The sequence below is a fragment of the Augochlora pura genome, chromosome 7 (genome assembly GCF_028453695.1).
Source record: "Augochlora pura isolate Apur16 chromosome 7, APUR_v2.2.1, whole genome shotgun sequence".
Classification (NCBI taxonomy): Eukaryota; Metazoa; Arthropoda; class Insecta; order Hymenoptera; family Halictidae; genus Augochlora; species Augochlora pura.
In genome coordinates, this window is record NC_135778.1 from 36,168,405 (window position 1) to 36,192,285 (window position 23,881).

Genomic DNA, 23,881 nt, shown 5'->3' on the forward strand with positions numbered 1-23,881 from the left:
GTTTCCATTCCCCCGGTCTCCGCCGTTCGGAAAGGCGGCCGAGCGTCCGAACAACAGACATTGGCCCCGGCGTGTTGGTTCCGCGCCGGGGCTCGCGCGTTCGCACCCGTTTCGCTTCTCTGGAAAATTGTTTTCGAGATTCTCTGTTGGTTTTTTTTATTCACGGCAAATTAAAACGTTTCCGCGCTAAATGTTTCGAGCGTATTTGCGAGCACGCCGCCGGACGAAGAACAAATCCTGGCGCTCCCCTCCTCCTCCTACCCCCCCTACCCCCGGAATATTTTGACCGACTCGCGCGCCCGTTTCGTTTCGGACGAGCGCGCACCGGTTAAAACGCGATCGATCCCTGATATTTCACGCAAATAATGATACCGAACGGTCCGTCAGAAATTCCGGGCCGTCGACGCGCGCGTTCGTAGAGGCTTCGGAGGTTAACCCCCCCCCCTCTCTCTCCTGCCTCCCTCCCTTCCCCTGCCACCGTCGCGTTTCGTACGCGAAACCCGGTGCTTTTGACATCGTGTCATCGGCCTGCCGTATCGGTTACACGCACGCATTTCCCTCATTTATAAGCGAGAACGGAGGCGGATGATGGTCCTGGAACAGAGCCGGGGACGAACGGCCCGGCCCGGCCTGCGCGGCCCGAAACCCCTGGTCCGAGCCCGGCCCGATTCCGCGAGCCAGTTCGTTTTTTACGCTCATTTAGTATACGCTTTCGACGTTTGCCGTTGTGTCATCAAACGCAATTAAAATATTCATGTATTCGGAGCAACGAGACGCGGGCCGACCGGCTTCAAAATTCCACGGACATCGAAATAAATCGGCTTTAATGCATCAAAATCGAACGGAAGGAGTATCGGAACAACGTAAGCAGATAATACGGTGCTCGTATCGGGAGAGATCGGAACTAGTTGATTAATTTTTAATTTAGCGAATTTCCGGAATTGAACTGTACCTTTTTTTCGCTTGTCGCGTCTCGAAAACCCGAGCACCGAATTTATCGAGTATTATTTTGTCTTCTATGGACATACAGTTGACTTGATACTTATATATTTATAAGTCTACTCTGGGTATTTATATATTTATAAGTCTACTCTAGGTACTTATATATTTATAAATCTACTCTAGGCACTTATATATTTATAAGTCTACTATACACTATTGCTATCAAACTAGTAAAAATAATTAGTATTTATAACCTAAACACATCTTTCAGTTATGAATAAGAGACCTTGTTCAAAGAAAAATTTGTTGTATTATCCCCGAATCTATTTTACTATTCTAAGAATACCTATAATGTATAAAACAAATCGGAATGATTTACGACACGAAAGCGTTGCCGAAAACTTTTAAGAATAGTTTCGAAATGTATAAAAGGATGTACAAAATGAAATTTCGCCAATCGAAATACCCGATTATTGTCCATCGGTGTCCACCACCCTGAAACTCTTAATTTGATAGATGTCCAGTTCGAGGTGTGCAAACTCTTCGTCGTCCTCCACCTGCCTCAGAGTTTCAACGTCTGTTGCAACGAGTTCCTTCAGAGGATCCGGCGGTGATATCTAAAATGGTGGAGATAACGAAATGTTGATACGTTGGTGCGTATAATAATATAAAATCTAGAAGAGATGGCTTTAATTATGCAGCATCGCTAATGATCGAAAACCAATTTGCAAACAATTGCGCTCAACGGCTGACAATTTCTAGAGAATTTTACAGCGACCGTGAATCGTTTTCGCGTGAATTTATCCGTCAATCAAATACCATCGAACGGGATTTCTTAACGCGTTTATCACCGCGCATCCCGGACCGAATGTTAGCATTCTATATGGATACCGAATCCGGCATATTTGAAATTCAATGCTATAACACGATAGCCTTGCCCGGTTTCATTGGTAATTGACGTTCGAATTACCTCCGGGTGTTGCTGAAGCCATTCGACGAAGCCGCGTACGCTTTTCAAATTCGTGATATCCTTCCACACCACGTCCATCGTTTCTAAATCCGTGGGAACGTGACGGCACTCCAGCCAGGTCTCGCGGACTTGATTTTTCGGCGGCGCGAACTGAAGGTGCCAGGGCATCGTGGTCCCGAAGGCGGTCATCTTCGGCGGCCTTTCCTCCGCTCTGGCATCTTTCAGCACCTGCTTCTTCGTCATGGAGAGCTTGCTAGCGGCGAGGCTGTTCCTTGTCCGAGCTACCTCGGCCGGCACGACCGGCATCTCCCGAGTCAACACCTGGTTTAACAAACAAGAAATAAAGTAATCGTGCGCAACAACGTTTGCAAAATTAAAACAAAGTTCGCAGAAACATTTGCGAATCAAATTTTCTTTACGTAAAAGTAAGAAAAATTGATCTCTGCGTATCTTTGAAATCGATACCAGGAGATGAAATAGGGAAAAAGGAATTTATTTTCACCTGCATCGCTCTGCACGCCTCCGCGTTGAAATCGATCTCGAACATGTCTTTCAGGACCTGTTCGTCGACGGTCTTGTCCGTGCCGCCGAGAGTGTTCAGCCACTGGCAAAAGTCCTGGCATATCTTAGACATTATGTTGTCGGTCCTCATCTTGAGGGTGGCGTTCGGGTCGTAGCCCTCGAGGTCGTCCGTCACCAAAGGCCGCCACGTAATCACCTAACACACAGAAAAATTCTTCCCTTCACCACCGTCACCGCCCTCGGGAGTAATCCTTCCCATTAATCCGACGATACGGCACCTTGCGTCTTGGTTTCCTTAGAAATAGAGCGTAAGGATTGTATCTGCGGTGACCCACTTTCTCCTCGCCATTGAGTGATTTGCTGTCTCTCGACGTCGGCGGATGCACCTTATTAATTATAAAAAGAACCATCTTTGAAAGGAGACAGCAAACTGGAACGACTCGCTAAACTATAAATAGCAGACGCCGGCAATAGTGCGGTACTATAAAAACGTATGCTTTCCTTTTCTTTTTGGTCTCCCCCTGTCGACGGTTTATGAATAAACGTGCCTCGAAGGATGCTAAACTGTGGTCATCGTCGGCCCCCGTTGGCTTGCTGACACGGCCGGGATCGATATCGTCGCTCGGCCTGAACGAGGTCCTCTTTCTTTCAGGATACCAGATCGGTAATCCCAGCAAAGGCGCGACGAGATTGTAAGACTTTTCGGGCAGGATCTGTTTCAGGAGCTGAGGGTTGCACGGGGGCGGCTGATTCGAGGAGAAAGACAAGTCAGAGGGGAATCTCTCGGGATCCAAATAACGTTTAGAATCTACCAACAAGCTAGTCAACGAACCGATCGTTTTCTCGTTCCTCTCCGTAACCGTGTCACCGGTCGAAACGCTCGCCGAAAGACGTTCCGAAAACTCTTTGCTCAACGCGTCTAACATACTTGCGGCGGACGTCTCCTCTTCGAGATTCTGCAAAATCTCGACGACCTCGGCGATATCGGTGAGCGGCAGCCTCGTTTCGGGCTGCGAGACCTCGACGGTTGTTTTCGCAGAACCTTCTAACCCTGATTTACCATCCGCGGTTCCGTCGGTCGAAACTCGCTCGTCGCCGGTGTCTCTTTGCACGGCGAGATCCGCGACAGTGTGACCCTTTCGTAGAACGTGTTCCTTCTTCGCGCGCTCCGCGTTCTCGAGAATCAGACTCTCCGGCATAGATTTTGCTTTCGTTAAAGCTCTGCCAACTGGGTCACTCTTCTCCGCTTTAATCTCTTCGGGTCTGCTCGGTTTCGCTTGCTTCTCTTGAGCATCGTCATCGAGGGACCAGCTCTTCTTCGACGATGACTCGAGAAAGGCGATTCGTTCCTGCAGGGTCGTCGGTTTTCTGTTTCTCAGAGCTCTGAGCGGCTCCAAGCTGGGCTTGAAAACGGTCGGCATGTGACAGGGAGCCAAGTACTTCGGTCTCGACTGATCCTCGTCGAGCGACACCGCGAGAGAATCGTCGTCCTCGGTGCTATCGCTGCGGAGCGACGCGGAAAGTTTCGATCGTTCCAGAGTCGCGGCTCGCTCGAACTTCGCGGCGTCGTTCGGACTCTTTTCCGCGGAAACGGTCTCCCCGTCGCGTCGATACTCTTTATCCTTTTGTGTAATTGCTTTACGAGACGACTCGGACTCCGGCCCGCTTTGTTCCGTCGTTCGCGACGCTTCTTCGCGGTGTTCACGCGCCGTGGGAGTTTCTCTAACGATTCGACTTTCTGAAACGTCGTCCGGCTCGTGAAACGTCACCTTCTTCGCGTCGAACTCGCCATTTAAAATTCTCTCCAACGTGTCCTCGAGGTCCGGCAAGCAAACGGAGGAGTCGCTGTCTTCGGACCTGTTGCTGGAAACGACGCGCCTCGCCGGCGAATTTATGATCCTGTGCAAAGTGGTCACGGGGAGGGACGTCTTTCGGTCCGATTGCAGCTCGAACGATTTGTATATGCACGGTAAACACCTGTCCCGACGCCCGCGCTGAAAGCTGGACAGTTTCGGGATCGATGATAGGACACGGCTCGAGGAACCTTCCCACGGCTCGATGTGCGCGAATCGAGGACTCAGGCCTGATGTGGAACGCGACCCCGAGGGAATCGTCGACGACGTCTCCTCCAATTTCGAAGTTGCGCGCCGAGCATCGATACCAATGGATTGTGAATCCTTAAGCGACTCTTTCCACCGTAAAAATTCCTTGTTGCTCTCCTCGGATTTTCCTCCATCGATCGAGCCGTGTAATTTCCTCTCCTCGTCCACGATCGCCGACGAACCCTTCGTCGATTCGAACACCGTTTCTGGATCGAAGTTCAATTCTTTGTTCGCCGTTACGTGCTTCAACGCTTTGTAAGCCCGTCGAATTGAATATTTCAACGAATCCTCGTCAATTCGACTTCCCGTCGTTTTCGGGGATGGTAGATCGGTCCTGCAACGCGTAGATTTTATTTCTGGGAACAGCTTCCTGTCCACTGATTCCTCACGCCTCGATTTTACCAATTTCGGTTTACGCGTCGATGCTGTAGGCAATGCACTTAATATCGGAAGGGTTGAAGTGAGTAAAGAACGTGCTTTCGGTTTATTTTGCGCGCTGGAAGAGCCCCGAGTACAATTCTCTTTATTGCGACGAGATTTGCCGAAATTGAGATCAGATCGCTGGACGTCTAATTTTGGAACTCGTTCAGCTTTGGACGGCGCGTCAAAGTTAGCACTGCGGGAATTTTTCGACCGTGTCTCGGCTGACAGTTTCAATATCGGTTTCGGGAACGATTCTTTATCATTATTTTCGAACTTGTTCGATCGAGACTTTGATTTTAAAAGCGACAACTTTTGCAAAGAGTTCTCGGAATCTGGTGGGCTGCGTGCGCGAAATTTGGAAGAACGATGCTTGGGAAACGAATTATAGGATAATTGAACGGAAGGATCTCTTACTACGATCAACCTCTTCTCCTCGTCCCTGCAGAACTTCTCCCAATACTCTTTCGACTTTGGAACTGGATATTCCCACCTGATGACAGAAACACGAATTTGTGAAAAAATAGTGAAGCGAAAGTATTGCGTGGGACGTAGCATACCTTCTGCCAGCGAATATCGTGCCTGTGCCAGTTTCGGCGCACTTCCCGCAACAATCGGGCGAACATTCGCCCATTTTAGAAGTCCGAGGATGTTAAATGCAGCAGATCCCCGCAGACCGAGAAATGTTTCAGCGATAAGATTCAGTGTCGCACCGTAGGTTTCGTAACCTACATTAGAAGATTCGCGGAGATGCGTTCTCCAAGTCTTGCCACGGCTATCGATCAAACAAATTTTTATTAAATCCGTGGTGCGCTCGCGAAGGTAGAAACGATTTCTACGTTAGGGGTGGTTTTCGAAACTAAGGCGTACGACTTTACCGCCAAACGATACATCTCTGAAAACGTCCATCTTTCGACATCAAATTTCGAAAATAGTTTCATTTATGGTAGAATTAATGATTGGGAGTAACATTTTTGACAGATCAAAAGTTATGACGCGCAACGTTAAAAACAGAACGCTTAGTTTCATTGTCGCTCTCTACGTTATCGATAATAGCATACAATTACAGCAGAGGTTTACAGGGTACGTGTGCCGCGGATGGGGGATGTTTTTTCATGGAAGGGTAAGTTGACAATGTGGAACACCAGCAGGAATCCTAATTATTAACGCATGTATTCACGAAATTTTTCTGTGTTGAAACAAAGTCACAAATGAAAAGATTTTTTTCTGTGACCTAAAAGCTGGACTTTGAAATCGGAGTATGCTGGCGATACTGTTATTGGAAATTACCATTGGTGTCCGTTAACATCGTCCGATTCCATTTGTTGTACCACATTCCAGACCACCGCTGGTATAGAAGTACATATATTCGGTTCTTACTAGATTCGAGAACTGTAGGTATCGGTGCTGATATACAAATAATAAAATTAGTATTTTTAAAATTCTTACAAAAATATGATATATTGTACAATAGAGACTCCCATATCCAAACATTTATTTCTACAATATTCTGATATATTAGTTTATTATTAAAATTTTTATATAACAGAACGATGGTAAAATAAACTTTCAGATAATAGTCTGGTATTGATTCAACTGATTTATGAATTACCAATCGCTGATCAAAGAAAATTAACCATTGAAATCGATGATAGCTTAGACTGATCGGCAATCTACATTTAAAAGGCGGTCTAATCATTAGCGTGAGAGCTGATTAGGTTCCTCGTTACTCTAATCAGCGATCATTAATCATTGTTATTCAAAATTATTTTGACATTCGACACTGATTACAATTAACGTTTTATGCTTTACGAAAAAGTTTTCGCCGTAATTGAAAGCAGTGTAAATTTAGTAACCCGAAATTGGATAACAGATTTGAATGTTGATATGTACCAATAAATTCAATATATTTCATAAATTCTATCGTACATGTCATACTCTTTTGCGTAAATAAATTACCAAATATTTAAATGTTCGAAAAACATTTTAGAATTACAGATAATCGTCACAAATTTATTTCGTTTAGTTTACAATCTAAAGAAACATTGATATAAATTTATTTGCTTCAAAAACCTTTATTCGCTGATACAGGTATCCGAAAAATTCATATGTACGTTCGCTAAATGTTAATCGAGCTTTTTTTTGTAACGTAATCGAATACAAATGTACTCGGGAAATTGAAAATCAGAAAAAACTGAAATCTCTAATGATTTGAATACAAATTAATATGCCACCGAAAACGCTTAAAACATTAGATTAATTTGAAACTCAAAGAAACTTGTGTACATATGTAATTCCGATCTTGGAATTAAAGATTTGATTAAAGCAAGGATGTCACAAAGTATTTTTCGAATAATGAATATTTTATTTTTTGTTATAATTAAAATATACACTGTGTCATGGGTGAAACAGGCGAATAGTAATCAATAGTAACAAAATATTTGTGTTATTTCCTTTAATTTCACACTCTGTTCTCTTTTTTTTTTATATATATATATGTATATATATAAACATATATATATGTGTATATATATATTTTTTTTCCACACGCAGCAAATATGGTATACATAGTATACAGATTTAATTTCAAAAGCACAATTAGCTTGGCTTAAAATTCTTTCATTAGAGAACAGTATCTCGCTAGTCACTGCGTATTGTGTTTCTATATTTTAATCGTATTTAAGCCAAACTGTCGATACTTTTGTAACATCTGAGAAAAACTTGAATGTTTAAAGCCTTATCAGCCTTGTGTATAATATAATTTCGATGTACCTAAATGTAGTCTCGTATATAATGCCATATCTACATTTGCTATAATCTTGTTGTCGTTTTATTAATCGTTCCTTTTTCTTGTTCATTCTTTCTTTTTTTTTTTCCTTTAGTCGAGAAAATCACAAGTTCTATTGGCTGTCAAATTCCCTAAGTATGTATCATTATCGCATGATACTCTACATAGTAACAGTCTTCTCGCGATACGAAGAGCAGTCTTTGTATACCAGACAGGAACTGCTATTCAAAAGCAAATGCGAAAGAAATGTCGTAGTAGACTAAATTATATAATGATTTGCCATTTCTCACGTTCGTTACAATGCCTTAAACATTCTGTTGATTCAGTGTTTACGAATCTTTTTGTTCGCGTTAACAAGACACAATTATTTTCTTTTGCCATATTTGTAATGTCTTCCACGTAAAGGAGTACACGAGTGCAAGTAACAAACAACATTCTCCAAGCATTGATTTCTATTTAATTTTGTAAGCTTTTCTTTCCCTTAATTTGTGGTAATTAAAAATATCAAGAAAACAGAAAAAAAAGATACTAAAAATGTGAAATAATAAAATTATCAAAGAAACCATGCGCTACATCTATAATAATTATTGCTCTTCCAAATGTTGTCTTAAAATATTTTGTAACCATCCTCTACCACTCGCGTACTCTTCGCATATCTACCCAGGACGTTCATATTTTAATTATATTTATTTTGAAATATTTTTATCTTTCTTCTTAATCGCTACTGTTTTTTTTTTTATTATGTACTAATTCATACGCATATACATCATTATATATGTGTACACGCATACACATATTCCATACGAAGATGCGTATATCTCTCATCATGATACCTTATGATTCATATAAGTTACAAGCCTTACTTTTAAAATATAAACAATTAGATGATAATAGATAATACGTTTATGTTATAAATTTATGAGGAAGAAGTACGTTTAATTAGGAGTACGAACCATTGGTCCATGAATGGTAATTCCTTTTTTTTTTTATATATCTATTGATATTACTTCTAACTGAAAAGTGCTTTCCAAACTGAAAATCTGTTGATTGATGTAAATGGTTCTATCGTTAACGACGCAGCGTCGCGTTCATCTTTTTTGTTTTTTTTTTTCTTTAATAATAAGAGTAACACCAAGCATATAATAAACAATACTTTAGTAATGCAACTTAATATGCTAAAGAATAATTAGAGTATTAAATTAAAAGATATACATGCTAGTATTATGAATCATGAATAACAAGAAACCAGGAGTAAATCAATCACTTTGAATTTTCAATAGGGTCGCTATTAGTTACTGTCTCCTCATACTTTGCCTCGTGTATATGTAGGATAGTGTTTCTTCATAGGAAAAATTCAACATTTGTAAAAAATATTTGAACATTCTCTCTCGTAGTCTGATTAATAGATCGTTCCGTGTGATACATGAGAAAACGTGCGCACGCAAAAAGAAAGATACGATTCTTTTCGATTTAACAAATCACTCCTGACTACAGATCAATGAAAAAATTTGTTCCTTCTTTAGAAACTGTACATTCGAATGTACATACGTATAAAGATTAGGATATTTGGGGGTCGAATAGAGATCTTGCAAAGATCTTATAAGCTCTTTTGTCCCAAATTTCCTGATCTCAGTCTCGGACTGTATCTAAATAACATTGGTCTACTCCTTACTATGTTCTTGCTTTATCACCAAGATTCGAGTATGTAAGATTCATATACCCTGTTATTAGTAGGGCTGATGTCTTTGAAACTGACGTGGTCCCTGTCCGTTTCCTCGCGGCTTACCTTGGGCTCCATATCCCATATTACCATAGTCATCGTAACTCTCATAGTCAAAATTTGCGTACATATCGTCGTATCCACCTTGATAACCGTTACAATATTCAGGAATGTAGCCATAACCGCCACTATAACCATACCCGTATCCAGGTCCCCAAAATCCTTGATTTCTTGTTTCCGGATTAACTTTTACTTTCTTGACGTCCACTTCCTTGCCGTTTATCGTTTGTTTAGGTGTTTTCAATAATTTATATACAACTTCTTTCGAGTCAAACGTAATGAAACAGAAACCTTTCCTCTGGTTCTTCACTTTATCGAACGGAGCTTGTAATTCAACGATCGTGCCATATTGTCCGAAGTACGTCTTAATATCGTCATCCGTAATCTCAGGAGTGAGACCTCCCACAAAAATTTTGCCATACTGAGGTTTCTTGCTCACTCGTTTAGGATCAACCTGAACAAGAAGATTCTTTATACAATGATGAACGCATAGATTATACATAGAGCAGAGAGATGAAGAAGTTAAGACTGCAAGCTGAATTGAATAGTCTAACAATGAAAGAATGAAAGAGAGAGAGGGAGAGAGAGAGTATGAGAGAAAGAGAGAGAGAGAGAGAGAAAAAAGAGAAATAGCACTGACCTTTCGTTTATTGATATAATGTTCACCAGAAGCCAAGAGTTTGTCGATCGTCTTGGGATTGGTAAATACCATGAACGCAAAACCTCGCGATATGCCAGTGTAGGGATCGATTTTCACGGAAATACTCTCGATCTCGCCAAACTTGCCAAAATGTTCTCGCAATTCCTTGTCGGTGGTGTTACGCGACAAGCCGCCGACGAAGAGTTTACGTTCGTCGTCCTTGCCCGGGATTCCGGCGGTAGCCTGTTGCTGTTGTTGGGGCTGCTGGGACTGCGACTGTTGTTGGGACTGCTGCTGTTGCTGAGACTGCTGCTGTTGCGTTTGAGATTGTTGCCCGGTCCCTTCGGCCTGGGCTTGATTCTGGTAACAGTCAACCGCCGCCATCGTGTTTCGTTTTCTGGACTTACCGCGTTAAAACCACGTCGGGAAATAGCAAGCGAACTGGTCGAACGGGCGAGATCAGTAAAAGCAACGGTATACTGGCCACCAGAATAATTTCGGAGCTGTTGGCACGCGTCACAGTCGGTTCTTATGGTGAACCGGTGCCGGCTTACGACCGAAAGAAAGAGAGTCAGCAACAGTTTCCGATTCCCTCTAAGCCTCTATTAACACCACGCTATTCGTTCTTTCTGCTCGGACGCGATCCATCTCTCCAATCGGAACGACAGATTCAACGGACAACGCCGGAAATTCCAGACCGTTTCCGGTGATCATTTCGTTACTAACATTAACGCAATTTTACCATGGAACAACAAATCCAAACGTTCCTTCACTCGTTCGGTTTCTAAATTGCTTATTTAGTTTTTAGAATGCGTTTTCCTTTCTACAACCGTCCGTCTCGAGAAAGTCCTTGAACATCGATGAACACGAAAAATGTGCGAATACCTTTGTTCCTTCTACTGTACAATCGGTGTCTGTATCGGTTCGAAATAGTATGTACAATACACCGACTGTTTCTGTGGGGATTGGAGTTAGAACGTATGCTGGCTGTCTATTCAAAGTATTTCGTTTCGCTTCTCGCGCGACTGTACGTTTAGGTTAGGTTTAACGTTTATGTTGTAAAATAATTTTTTGCAAACTAGAATCATTTCTATCCAGTAGTTCAGACGTCGTATAGTTGACGAAAAACTGGAGGCTGCAATATTAACGTGAGCGGGGATCACTGCGAAAAAGAAGCACACTCGCAGTCGTTCCAGACATATATTTCGTTTTTACCATTTAATTAATTATTTCCGACAGTTGAACGCTAGAAAGGTGACTTTTCGTCGATTCGATTCTTGTACGAAAACTCGGACATTTCGTGAACGATCTTACTTATTTGCGCACTGTTTTAAAGTCGTTGCTTTCTCAGTACATATATAAATATAGCCAGACAGAGAATGTTGTATAAATAAAACACAGGCCCTCGGCAACCCCGGCTTATCTTTTCTTCGGCGGAACGGTTTAAGAATAGAATAAGGTTCTACGGGTAGACTGATGCGTTGTTAATTATAGATCACGCCTGACGGTACCCACGGAAAAAAGAAGCTGCAAAAGTTCTAGCAGAAAATTTCTAATTGCGAAACGGTTGTCGCTACAATGACGAACAATTCGAGGGCCAACGTTTTCTATTTGATAATCGATGAACAGATTCTGTCGGAAACTGTTTTACCATCGCGCCAATCTGGAAACAAAATGGCTCCCGGTTCGCACGATGGCGCCACTTGTATCGATTTCATTTTTAACCTACCCTCGCGTTAAGAGACAGACTTCACAGTGCAGCCATTGTGTAACAAGTAAATTCGAAGACTCCTTTACACTCTGTAACGCGACGTACGATTGAAAATACTTTCTCTTTCAAGGTGATAATATTACTTTCGTTTTTTTCACTCCCATATAGCGCAACACCTTTCGCTACCGTCGATCCTTCTTGAAAGAGGAACAGTCTTGCCAAACGACGGTATAAATAGATACGCGCGCATAGATCCGCGACACAAGGTAAATGACTCGTTTGACATCTGCATGCACGCGTAAACAAGGATGTACTTGGGTCGCGTGCCTGCAAAGTTCATTTTCCTGCGAATCTTGACCGCGATCGCACCAAACGTACTTTTTATTTTCGTAGGTGCCCATTATATTTTGGGAAATGGATTCCGAATCCCATACTCGGGTTTTTCTCTCCGTCCATTCGTTATCTTATTCTGACGAGGACATGCACGAGAATTCAAGGGTTCCCATAACAGACGAGCGCCATTCAACCGAGGAATTTCAATTAAAACGTGGGATTGTCGGCGTATTCAATAGGATATTTGTGTATCGGCGTATCGGTTCGTTTGAGAATCGAATCGCAGCGCGCGCGACACTGCAGCGCACAGTAGATTAAGTCGTTGAACACGGACAAAATTCAAATTGTCAAATCCGTTGCATGCAAGAATTAAATTTCGACGCGAAGGCGAGTTTTCTTCACAGATTATTTGCAATTTTCGTGTTTCAAAGGCAGAGAAAAGTCCGGATTCTAATCAGAACTAATCGTATAGCATTAGTTACGAATTTTATAAGAGAAAACTTTGTATAATGTTAAGAAGTAGTTAAGCTGGTACAGTCATTTTGAAAAGAGCTGTAATTCAAAATCTACATTTTACCAAAAAATCGTTTCAACCGTGTTGACCAAAGCCTTGAAACTATCTTTATTAAAATCTCTTCTCGTTACACTGAATGAATTAATCTCAACTCGTATTAATTCCCAGACAGTTGGAAGCTGTTCGTGAAACGGGATGGAACTATGTCCAAGCCATCTGTCCAAGGTTAAACGTTCACGCAACACTGTTTACCATACACGATGCCGAAGAAATCCAACGAGTTTCAACCTCGTTCACGATCTCTAGAAAAGATAATCAACTAGACCTCGATGCCTGTATCAGGAGCAACCCGCGGTTGATCTTCTATGTACTCGAACGACTCGTATCTATTATTCGGACTTGAATTTCGATTCGAAAAACGAGTTCCGCGTATCTCCGCCTGCGCACAGTGCACGCAGCTTTATACATAGCAAGGGAGGGGGTGGGCGTCGGGACGCCAGGCGTCGCTGGCATCGAACCGGCGGCATATCGTCGAGTCGAACGTGTCGTGTGCCGTCGCTGTTGCCGTCGTGGTGGTCGTCGTCGTCGTCACCGAGAGACTGTTACAGAGGATATACATATAAAAAAAGGAGAGAAACCATCGTTATTCAAACCAGCCTCTGGTTCTTCTCGTAAACGGTCTCGCGATCCGGAAAAAAGCTCGGCGTCGAATCTTCGTGATTTCTCTCCGGCTAAAGTAGACAGAGAACGGAGAACGAAAGAAAGAGATAGAGAAAGATAAAGCGAGAGATAGAGTGAGAGAGAGAGAGAGTGAGAGAGGGGGGAGAGAGGAAGGAGGAGAGAAAGAAAGCGAGCTTCCGGTGGTCGAGAGAAGAGTGTGTTCGTACGGATACGCGAAGCTGCACGACGGTGCAGCGGGCGAGTAGCAGCGGTGTAAACTCTGCACCGCGGAGAATCGCTAGGAACACCGGGTAATGTTCGTTTTCCGTAAGGGCGAGAACGGGGAGGAGGAAGAAGAGGACGGATAGAGGAGGTGGTGGACTGCGAGGGACTCGAGGGACAGAGGCTCGAGACGGGGCGGAACGGGACTGGACGAGACGACACGGGAGGAGAGAGCGGATCGCGGGAGGAGGTGGCGTCGGAGGTGGTGGAGGAGGAGGAGGAAGGGACCAGACGGAGGCTCGAACAGTCGTTGTCCCCGCGAGTGAACCGAGAGTAACGCTCGAAAGTATCGCGGGTTGTTGCGTGGGACACGAGACGAGATCGCGGAGCAGCACGAGAGCGAAGATATGCACGCAGCGAGCAGGTAAGCGATTGATTCGACGACGCCTCTTTCTACGCGTATTAGTTCCAAACCCGCCCTCGTGTACGCGGAAGTTAGAGAGTGAGAGAGTGAGATAGATAGATAGAGAGAGAGAGAGAGAGAGAGAGAGAGAGAGAGAGAGAGCGAGAGAGAAAGAGGGAGGGAGAGACAAAGTATACATGTATGTAAGGGAGAAGCTTTCGAAAAGCCGATCGCCGCGATCTTCCCGGAGGTTCGGCGCGTCGAACGATCCGATCGATGAATCCCGAACAGGGGAGGGACGGTAGGGAGGTAGATGGAGAGAGAGAGAGAGAGAGAGGGAGGGAGAGCTAGGAGTAAGATCGAGGAAAGAGCAGGCCGCGTAACTAGGTGTACCATGAATAATGCGAGTGCAGGTCGCACGATTTTTTTCACGTTCGTGGAAACCGTGAGGGTGTAAGGGGACGCGTCCAGGTGTGTGTGCATGGGCACAGAGGTGCGGGGACACGCACGCACACACACACACAGGTAGAAGCCGCGTACATATAAATATAATCGAACGCACCCAGATATCTATTTATAAGTTTAAACACAAGGCGAGAAGAAGGAGAGGTGGTGGGAATATCGCGGCGGTGGTAGCGACGGCTGTGTGTGTACGTGCGTGCGTGCGTGCCTGCGTGTCCATTGGCAGCTTGGTAGTGGTGCGCTCCCTCGGCTAGTGGTCTCTATCACGGTGGTGCTCCGCTGCCTGATCGCGCAGTGATCGCGATCGCGTCGTTTCGATGCTGGTAGAGGCGACGACGTGCGAGACCGCGGTAGAAACAAAAAGGAGGATAAATAGAGGCGGAGAGGGAGAACCTTGTGGAAGACGGTCGACGGTGTGGAAAGTGTGTTTTTCTCTTCTGCTGGCGTAGTTGCCACGATTAGGTCGGCTCTTTCGCTGTTAGACCCGCGGTGATACCGGAGGAAAAGAATTTTCTTTGCGCCGGGACTCGAGGGGCTGGAAGAAGGAACTCGAGAGAGAGAGAGAGAGAGAGAGAGAGAGGGCACGAGGCGTGGAAAGTGACCTTTCCTTTTTTGTTGGCATAGTGATCACGATTGTGTCGGTTTCTTGCTGGTAGACCCGCGGAGGTACTGGAGAAAGAGCTTTCTTGACTCGTAAGTCTTGAAGAGACTTAGAAGAGGCGTGAAGAGACTGTGGAAGAGCAAGCCTGAAGAGGAATAAAGCGTCGAGCGTACTGCTGATATAATTGTCACGATTATGCCGGTTTTTTACTGGTAGACCTCGCCGAGAACTCGTAGAGAGAACCGTCTCCGACCGCGAGACTCGGAGAGAAAGAAGCAGAAAATCGGAAGGAGAATCGCAAAGTGAAGCGAGGTTTGTTTTCCGCTGAGTGGTGTACGAAGAAACTGGAGGAGTCATTTTTGTACGCGCCGAGAGTCGAAGAAGAATGGAAAGGAAGGGGATGAAGACGTCGTAGAAGAAGAACGCGAAGACCGAGGTGTGGAAAGTGCGTTTTTCGTTCGTCGCCGACGACGAGACTGGAGGAAGAGTTTTCTGTGTTTTCCGTGGTGCGTCGGGGAGCGGCGAGAAGGGAGCAGTGAGGGAAAAAGTGTCGAGAGGATAGGAGAAATAAGAGAGACGGTTGCCTGGCTATTAGGAGAAGATTAGGGAGAAAGGATACGCCCGGCTCGCGTGATAAGCATTCCGGTCTGCAACGATACATCGCTCTCTTGTAAGATATGTGGTAAGTTTGAGACCTGGTGACTAATATTCGTAACCGAGGCTGTCCGAAAACGTGGGCTGTGCATTTTATGGTGGCCACCGGTTATGGGATCCGGAGGGATTCTCGGTTATCGAATGAAAGTGTTACTTCTCTTAGATTCAATTTTCTTACGATGACAAAAATTAGAGAATGCGACATCAGCAAGTATTAATCTCAAATCGAACCTTACAAAGCATTAAAAAACAAAATAGTTCAAAATCCTTTCTCGCTTTTAAGCCGAAACACAATTTTATTCTTCCAAAGCTTCCAAGGAAACGCAGCCGTACGTTAAGTACCAAAGCTTGATTAATAACAGGAAAGTTTTAATCGCCGCAGCTGCGATGAATACGACACGATCTAATTGGAAGAGAAATCTTTTGTCTTCAAACTTTTCTCGCGATTTGTGAGTTTCGCGAAGTGGCCGAGAATTCCGGGGGGGGGGGGGGGGGGGGCGGCTGAGAAAGGGTTTTGAAAATTCGAGAACGCTCCGTTTGCGAAAAGAACGACGCCTAATAATAAAAGGGGTCGAAGTAGGCTGTTTCGTATAACACTGACCGAGTTGCCGCCCTCCCACTGACCGCGTACACTTTCTCGAACCCCTCTTTACGGTCCCGCTGGGTTTATTGCCTCGGTACATCGGGACCTCGTTCTTCCCTTCCCGCCGGAGAGGAAACCGTGATGCCAGCGTTCTTCCCGACGTGCGCGATCCGTTCGGGTCGCGATCGACGAAAGTAGGTACCAAGAACTGTTTGACGTCGCGAATAACATCCTGCGCGTAATCATCGCCTCTCGACTGGCCTCGCGTCAACGAAAGGAACGTTTAATATCATCGATCGGTAAACAGAGAGGGGAAGACGAGACGAAATTTTTATCGTCGCGGTGTGTTTTGCTTCTTTCAGAAAGCACAGCGCTCTCGACTAGCGTTGTTTAGTTTCTTTCCGCGGATCTGTACTCATTCTTGGGTATCATAGTAAAACCGCATAGTTCGCTCCGACGTTTTATGCAAATACTTCTGCAGTCGTTTGTCCGATACAAGAAAGTAAGAGATACCGAGATACCAGAAAGTAAGTTCGCTTTGTAAGGTAAACGTTCGTTCCTCGAGAATGTACCCCTTGTTGAAAGTTTCTATAAACGTTAGTTTAGATGGATGCGGACCGTTGAGATGTCTCTTGGTTTCAAGGTCGGCGCGCAAGCCGCAATTAAAAAAGCGTGTCGCAGCCGATCGAAGCACCGGCGCCGAAGGCGGCGTTGCCTCGTTAATTGGAAAGTACCGCTCCCACGCTCTCTAAATCCCGGTCGTTAATTCCGGCGTAAAGAGACAATAGCTAAATGCCATTAAAAGGGCAACGTGTTCCTTCTTTATTGCCATTGTCGGAAGGATCGAAGTTATCGCGCTCGCGCTCTTCCACGGAGCGAAGCACCGCGGAGCATCGTTCCGAGGTCGCCCGAAGAGACGATCCTTCAATTTTGTCAGACTTTTTCCAACGGAACGACCGCTACATCGGGGACACGGGACACTTTTTCCCGTCGCGGGCGACCGGCCTCTTCGAATTTCAATCTCCCTCTACCTCGTCTGTCATCGGCTGTGACGTTTACGGGCGCAATCTGCGTCCGCTCGTGAGGTCCTCCGCCTGGTGTAACAACCTTTGGATAGGGTTCATCGTCGCCAGTCTATCGGCGACCCCTCCACGGAATTTTTAATGCTCAAAACATTGACTCTTTCGACGGGTCTGCGCTGACTCTGGTACAGATTAGATTGCTTTCAAAGTAGAGAGAGATTCTGATCCTCACGAACCATATTGGAATATTACGTATTACCCACAATACGATATTTGTGCATGGACAAAAACAAATCAATGTTCTTAGAAGCGATGGAAATTAAGATAGGAAAATATACACCTCGTATAAGTGCTTGGCCTTGTGAGGCACAAGCATAACAGTTTCGAATTACGAGGGGACCCGTGTTTTCTTTTCGGGGTTCCGGAAAGGCCACGGTCAGTCGTGGAAAAGCATCTGCATAGAAAAGAGCTTGCTCACGCACCGTAAAATAAAGTTTCTTTTATTTAAAACTACACATTAGTTTAAATGTATTTAAACACCCATTTCCAATAAACCATTTTATAAAAGCCAGGAATGGAAACCATCTCTAACAGAAAAATGACAACGTAAATATTAGGTCGTTCGGAAAGTCGTTTCGTTTTTTTCTTGGTGGAAATGGAACACAATAGATTACTAAACAAAAACCATCGCAAAGAATCGAACAAAATTTTTAGCAAACAAGACTTACTATATCAGTTGTCCAAACATATAATGAATATGCAGCTTAAGCGTGAAGTTGGCTGTGAAAAAATTAAGTCTTTTCTTGGGAAAAACGAAATTACTTTCCGAACAACCCAATAATACAATAATTTCAGATTATCTCGAGTTCCTTCGATGATGCTCAAAATAACTTAGCTCCATTTAGATTAACCCTTAGTAGCCTGATTTACGAAAGTGATTTTTTTTAATATTACTGTGTTTGCTTGAGGGTCCAGATGAAGGGAAAAATAGCTAAAAAAATCACAATATTTATTTTACATATTCATTTAGAAAAAAAAAACCAGGTATCAATTTTGATAGTTCAGGCATTAAGGCCATAAAGAAATCAGATATATAAAAAATAATTATATCATAGCGAAAATAATATATTCACTTACCTCAAAAGTATTTATATTCTTCAGAAAAAGAAAATATATCAAATTTGTATTCGACAAAACTTTTAGTAAAATGTGTTTACTTGTTCACTTTGCCGCGCAAGTAATATGTCATAGATAAAATAAAACAATAATGACATTAGATTTTTTTTTTTAATTTCGTTGGAAAGAATATTATACAACAGTAAAATACGTACAGCCAACCTATAAAAAAAACTAATAGTAATGTGAACATTCGGTTTAAAAGATTGGTATCAAAATTGAAACTCTAGGTTATTAAGGGTTAACGAGAGAGTAGACGTTCATCTTTCGAGTAGGTCTCTCGCGACCGGAGCTTAGGGAATCGTTCGCGGACAGGAGAAACCAACCGCGGCAGGCATTTCTCTCCCAGCGATCGATCTTATTTTCGTCGGAAGCCGGCAAAAGGCGATCGTAGCCCTGTTTCGGCGAGGTCCGGACGTAAACGGGAACACCGGGATATCCGGCGAGGCGCGCCCGATATAAAATCGGAAGCACACGGAGGCGCGGTTTTTTCGCGGAAAAATTCCGGCGGTGCCTCCCTTCGATTACCGAACGCGGGACCCGCGCGACGGGGTGGGGGGTTGCCGGAAACTTTGTTCCTTCGAGCGTGGAACGAACAGGAACGAAACAACGCCGAACAAAACGGGAAAGCCGCGCCGCCGACCGTGGCGAAACAAATGAACAGCGCCGCGCCGATACACCGAGCTCGATCGAATTCCATTACCTCGCCTCCCCCCCCCCCCCCCGCCGCCGCGACCGTTTATTAAAGCTAATAAAGCGACCAACTTCAGGCTCGCGGCCGCTGCGACGCGAAACCCTCGCGAAAGTCGAACTCCGTGTAACGGCGAAAGCCCCGCCCCCCTTGCGAGCGTTTTTCGAAAAATAAACGACGTTGTAATTTGCAGTCGCGACGGCGATGCATTCTTCCGGGTGGGGAAAGGGGAGGGGGGGACGCGGCAGGATTAAAACCCGTTACGCTCCGCGAAATTTCTAGGAACATTAAGCCATCCGTTAATGAGAGTTCGTGCCTTGTAGTTCTCCTCTAGGCGGGAGCCCATGTGTCCCTTACGATCCCTAATACCCGGAGCCCAGAAATTAATCCCGCGGGAAAATAAACGCGTTGCGCCGGTCTCCCAGGGTTTCGCTGTCACGCGACTTTTATTATTATTACGCCGGCGTTGTTCCTGTGCTATGCTAACGTTCCTGCGCAGAGAATCCCCTTTATCCTAACCTGAAAACAGACGACACGGATTCTACGAATTTCAGGATTTCGGACGAACCGATCGCGATGATTTCCGGGAAGCGAGATCGCCTGATAAAATGTTTGCTCTGTAGGAATTAACCCTTTGCACGCGAACGGTGCCTCCGAGTCGGCGATAAAAATTGTTACACCGCATTCAAAATAATTTTGATATTGTTTTAAATAACTTCATATTTAAAAATCCATTGAAAAAGCGGTTTAACGAATTACAAGGCTCAATGTCAAACGTATTAATTGTACTAACTCGTATAAAATAAAAATGCAGCTGATCGAAGCTTTGAATCTAGGTTTAAAACAGTTTCGAGTGCAAAGGGTTAAGTGTTAGGTTATGTTCGCTCCAACGTCCGCTCATTCACTTATTATTACTTATTCATAGAATTAATATTTAATTTTCGTGTGCCACTGGAAAGTTACTATCTTTCTCTGTAAAATAAGCGCAAGTTTATTACTGTATTATGTTTTTATTGAATAAGCATTCGCGAAATCGTCGATTAGAATCGACAAGGTCTTGAAAGCGTGTTGAAAGCCATCCCTGTTAACAGAAATAGAGACCTCTGTCGGAAAAGAAGTAGAAGAATTATTAAGTCGGCGACAAATAGAGTGTAAAGGTGCTTAATGCTCCGAATAAGTTAATGGTCCCGAACTATGTACAACATGGAAACACAGTTCCAACTTGCATAATAGTGTCCAATGAACTTCGTCGAACAAGATGGTACAGTTTAGTATTAGATTACCAGGGCATGTTTAGATAATGGCTGAAGACGGCTGAGCTCTATCAACTTTTGCTAACAAGCCATCGATTATTTTAGCGCTTAATATAGTGTCAATTAAAATAAGAGAAAAATTCGATAAAAATAATATTATCATCGGTTTTCACCGATGTTCGCCATTTCTTATTTTATTTCTTATCAATTAAAATAAGAGAAAAATTCCTTGGGATAAAAATAAAATTATCATCGGTTTTCACCGATGTCCGCCATTTCTTGTATTTTGGAAATTTCTAGACGCCATAACGGACACTCCCGACGCCACGTCGAATCATGGACAATTAAGCCCCGCGGCGAAAGATCTATCGCAAACGTTTCCCCAAAGTTGCAAGCCCGAAGGGAACTTCGATATTCAGTGATCCTTGAATTCCGATCGTTCGCCGACAAGCTTGACCAGAGAACAACGCGCGCAACGGAGAATAATAGTCTGTTATAGCAATTTTCAAAGGCGCCGGCGTGCGTCACAATGTCTAGCCGATTCAGGGCTGGCGCGCGCGTAGTTTCCCCCGGGGGGCTATTACGATGATAGATGCCGATGGATCGGCGAAACGCACGGCCCCGTCGCTGCCGGCGAAAACAAACGCGATACGGCGGAATACGCGAGGAGCGCCGTCAGCGATAGATTCGAGTCTCGGCCGCGAGAGCGGAACACGGTTTCTTCGCGCGGATCGCGTTCGTCCCCGTGTAATTTACACCTCGGTAAAGGCAACGCTCCTGGCGGAATGCCTTGGAATGCCGGCCGGGAATCCGTGGCGGAACCTCCTTTATCCATCGACCCGAATTTCTTCGGGGTTTGTCGCGCGATTTTCGGCCAGGGCGACCGGGTCGACCTGGGACAACCCCGTGGCACTTCCGGTATGGACGTCCGAACTTTTAGGAAACCGATTCTGATAACGTGGACGTTTTTTCGCTCGGCGGGCCACGGAGAACCTCGCCTAAGGACTTTCGAAATAGTTCGAATCGTTTAGTCAGGTTATGTCAATTGATTTCGCTAAAATGAGATGTCTATTGCATTGTTTCGATAGCAAATACGGAGGAATTGCTAAATGGAGGACTTGCTATATGTTCAGTAGACAAATAGCAAGGAAATGTACAAGATGGTAACGAAAAAAGAGAAAAGATAAATAAAACTACTACAATGGGAATAAAAGTTCTTGGCTGATTAGAAATACACGCTTTTAATAATTCTTTCTCGTAATTTTCAATTAAAATGAAATTGTTTATGACACATGTCGAGACATTCGCGGCGCGATGAGAATTGGCAGACCGATGCGCGGGAGCATGCGACAGCGCCTCGGAAAGCCATTAAACTTTATCCGATACCGTCGTCGCGAGGAAACCGATGGAGTCCGGTTTCTTTTCGATCACACTTCGTACTTTTCTGCACCGGTGGTTCCGACGTCCGTCGCGGTCGCGCAGCACCGTCGCGGGAAACGAGAGGCAAGATCGTCCGAAAACAGGCCGGCACTGTTCTTTGCCCGCGTTAAAGACGCATTCAACGGTCCCGTACACAGCGGAGAGCATCGCGCAAACAAATTCTAAGAGTCGAACGAGTTTCCAAACGAATTTCTGCGCCGCTCTTATAATACGCTCTTATAATATTTTATCTTGATCAACGATCGATTCTGCGAACGCTTAGCGACACGAGTCGACGCTTTACTTAACTAGCTTTTAAAAATGGAGGATGAAATGGATAAAAATGGATGAGATGTTCGTCGCGTTTCGCAGGTAAAGTTTCAGTTAGCGTCTTCGGTGGACGATTGAATCATTTGAGTATCCGATCGAAGTAATAATCGGGATCAGCGAGGATCGCGAGACGATAAAAGTTACGCGGTCGAGAAATTGGTCACATAAATGTGCTCCTATGATCGAGCGAACTCCGTCGGGTCCATAAAGAGCGGACTCCGACGTTTTTATGGCTCGTATTTACACGCCGTCCGAAACGATTGGGTGGTACAAATTTGCCGTACGTTAACTGACGCGGCGATGTCGTCTGCTCGACAACGGCACGGCTAATAAAGCGACCGGTGTCTTCCCATCAACTTTATCCATTGTTCCTGAACGTAGATCCACTGTATAGAACACCGGCGACGAGCAGACGAACGCGTAGAATAATTCGTGAAAAGAAATCCGGAATAACATCCCGATGCTGAACCAAGGCGAGTCTTGACCAGCTGTAACTTCGCATTATTTCAGACTTTGTCAGGTTATGTCTCGGACAAGTTTTTTTCTTTCGTTAACTTTCGAAGTCTGAGCTCGCCGTGTCGTTAATTCGCTATTCGAGGACGACGTTACACGAAAAATATTGACGCAAGTCGATAGGTACAGAGAAACAGACGAAGGAGATACCGAAGATTAAATAGCCTTCTTCGTTGCTCCCTTCGTCGAACATTTTCCGCGGATGATACCAGTTAATCGAGTAAAAGCATTCGATTCCTTGAACACGGTAATTCTAATCGATACGTATACACGCGTTTGAGAGAGTCTCCGCGGAGGGTCCGCGATCGATCTACATGCGAAACGAGCATGATAGACGCTAGAAAAATGGTATTTAGATGCACAGCTTTTTATCGTCGAGTGCCGGCGAAAGAGGTCCCGCGTTTGTTCCGATGTTGGAATTATTCCCGGCGGCTGTCGGCGTCGTTTCATCGATGATCAGTCCCGCGACGATAATCCAGTGGCCGAGGATCGATCGTTTCGATTAAGGACGACGGCCGATTGGTATTTAGATTACCGAAGAGGCTGATCGTCGCGAAATGGTTTCAACAAGGATTCCCGACGCCGGGAACCGTTTGGCTTCCATTAATTACAACTTTGCTGGCTAACGATCTAGAAATCGGCCGGGAGACTGCGCAAAACATTTCCTTCTGGAGCACTCGTGTTCTTGTTACTAGGCATAATACTATTTTGCGTAAAATATTGCTACATTTTCAGAGATAAAATATTGCTATATTTTAAGAGATAAAATATTGCTATATTTTCAGAGATAAAATATTGCTGTATTTTAAGAGATAAAACATTGCTGTATTTTAAGAGATAAAATATTGCTATATTTTAAGAGATAAAAATATTGCTATATTTTAAGAGATAAAGTATTACTATATCTTAAAAGATAAAATATTGCTATATTTTAAGTGATAAAATATTGCTACATTTTAAGAGATAAAAATATTGCTATATGTTAAGAGATAAAGTATTACTATATCTTAAAAGATAAAATATTGCTATATTTTAAGAGATAAAATATTACTATATTTTCTGCGAAATAAAATATTACTATATTTTCTGCGAAATAAAATATTACTATATTTTCTGCGAAATAAAAATTGCTTGTTCTCTTGACTCACTCTACCGAAATCTGACGGTAAA

At 44.1% G+C, this 23,881-nt stretch overlaps 2 protein-coding genes across 2 annotated transcripts; both read right to left on the reverse strand.

Annotated features, from left to right (window-relative positions):
- Positions 1–1,168: 1,168 nt before the first annotated feature.
- LOC144472308 (uncharacterized) lies at positions 1,169–5,714 on the reverse strand. The gene is made up of 6 exons (XM_078185270.1): positions 5,517–5,714; positions 2,983–5,449; positions 2,713–2,820; positions 2,415–2,630; positions 1,913–2,233; positions 1,169–1,559 (listed from the first exon to the last, which is right to left on the reverse strand). Exons 1-6 carry the CDS (start codon positions 5,588–5,590, stop codon positions 1,413–1,415), a joined length of 3,333 nt encoding a protein of 1,110 aa, XP_078041396.1. The 5' UTR covers positions 5,591–5,714; the 3' UTR covers positions 1,169–1,412.
- A 785-nt stretch (positions 5,715–6,499) lies between these two features.
- Positions 6,500–11,736, reverse strand: LOC144472545 (RNA-binding protein squid). Its single transcript, XM_078185728.1, has 2 exons — positions 10,165–11,736; positions 6,500–9,978 (listed from the first exon to the last, which is right to left on the reverse strand). Exons 1-2 carry the CDS (start codon positions 10,546–10,548, stop codon positions 9,472–9,474), a joined length of 891 nt encoding a protein of 296 aa, XP_078041854.1. The 5' UTR covers positions 10,549–11,736; the 3' UTR covers positions 6,500–9,471.
- Between the last annotated feature and the right edge of the window lie 12,145 nt (positions 11,737–23,881).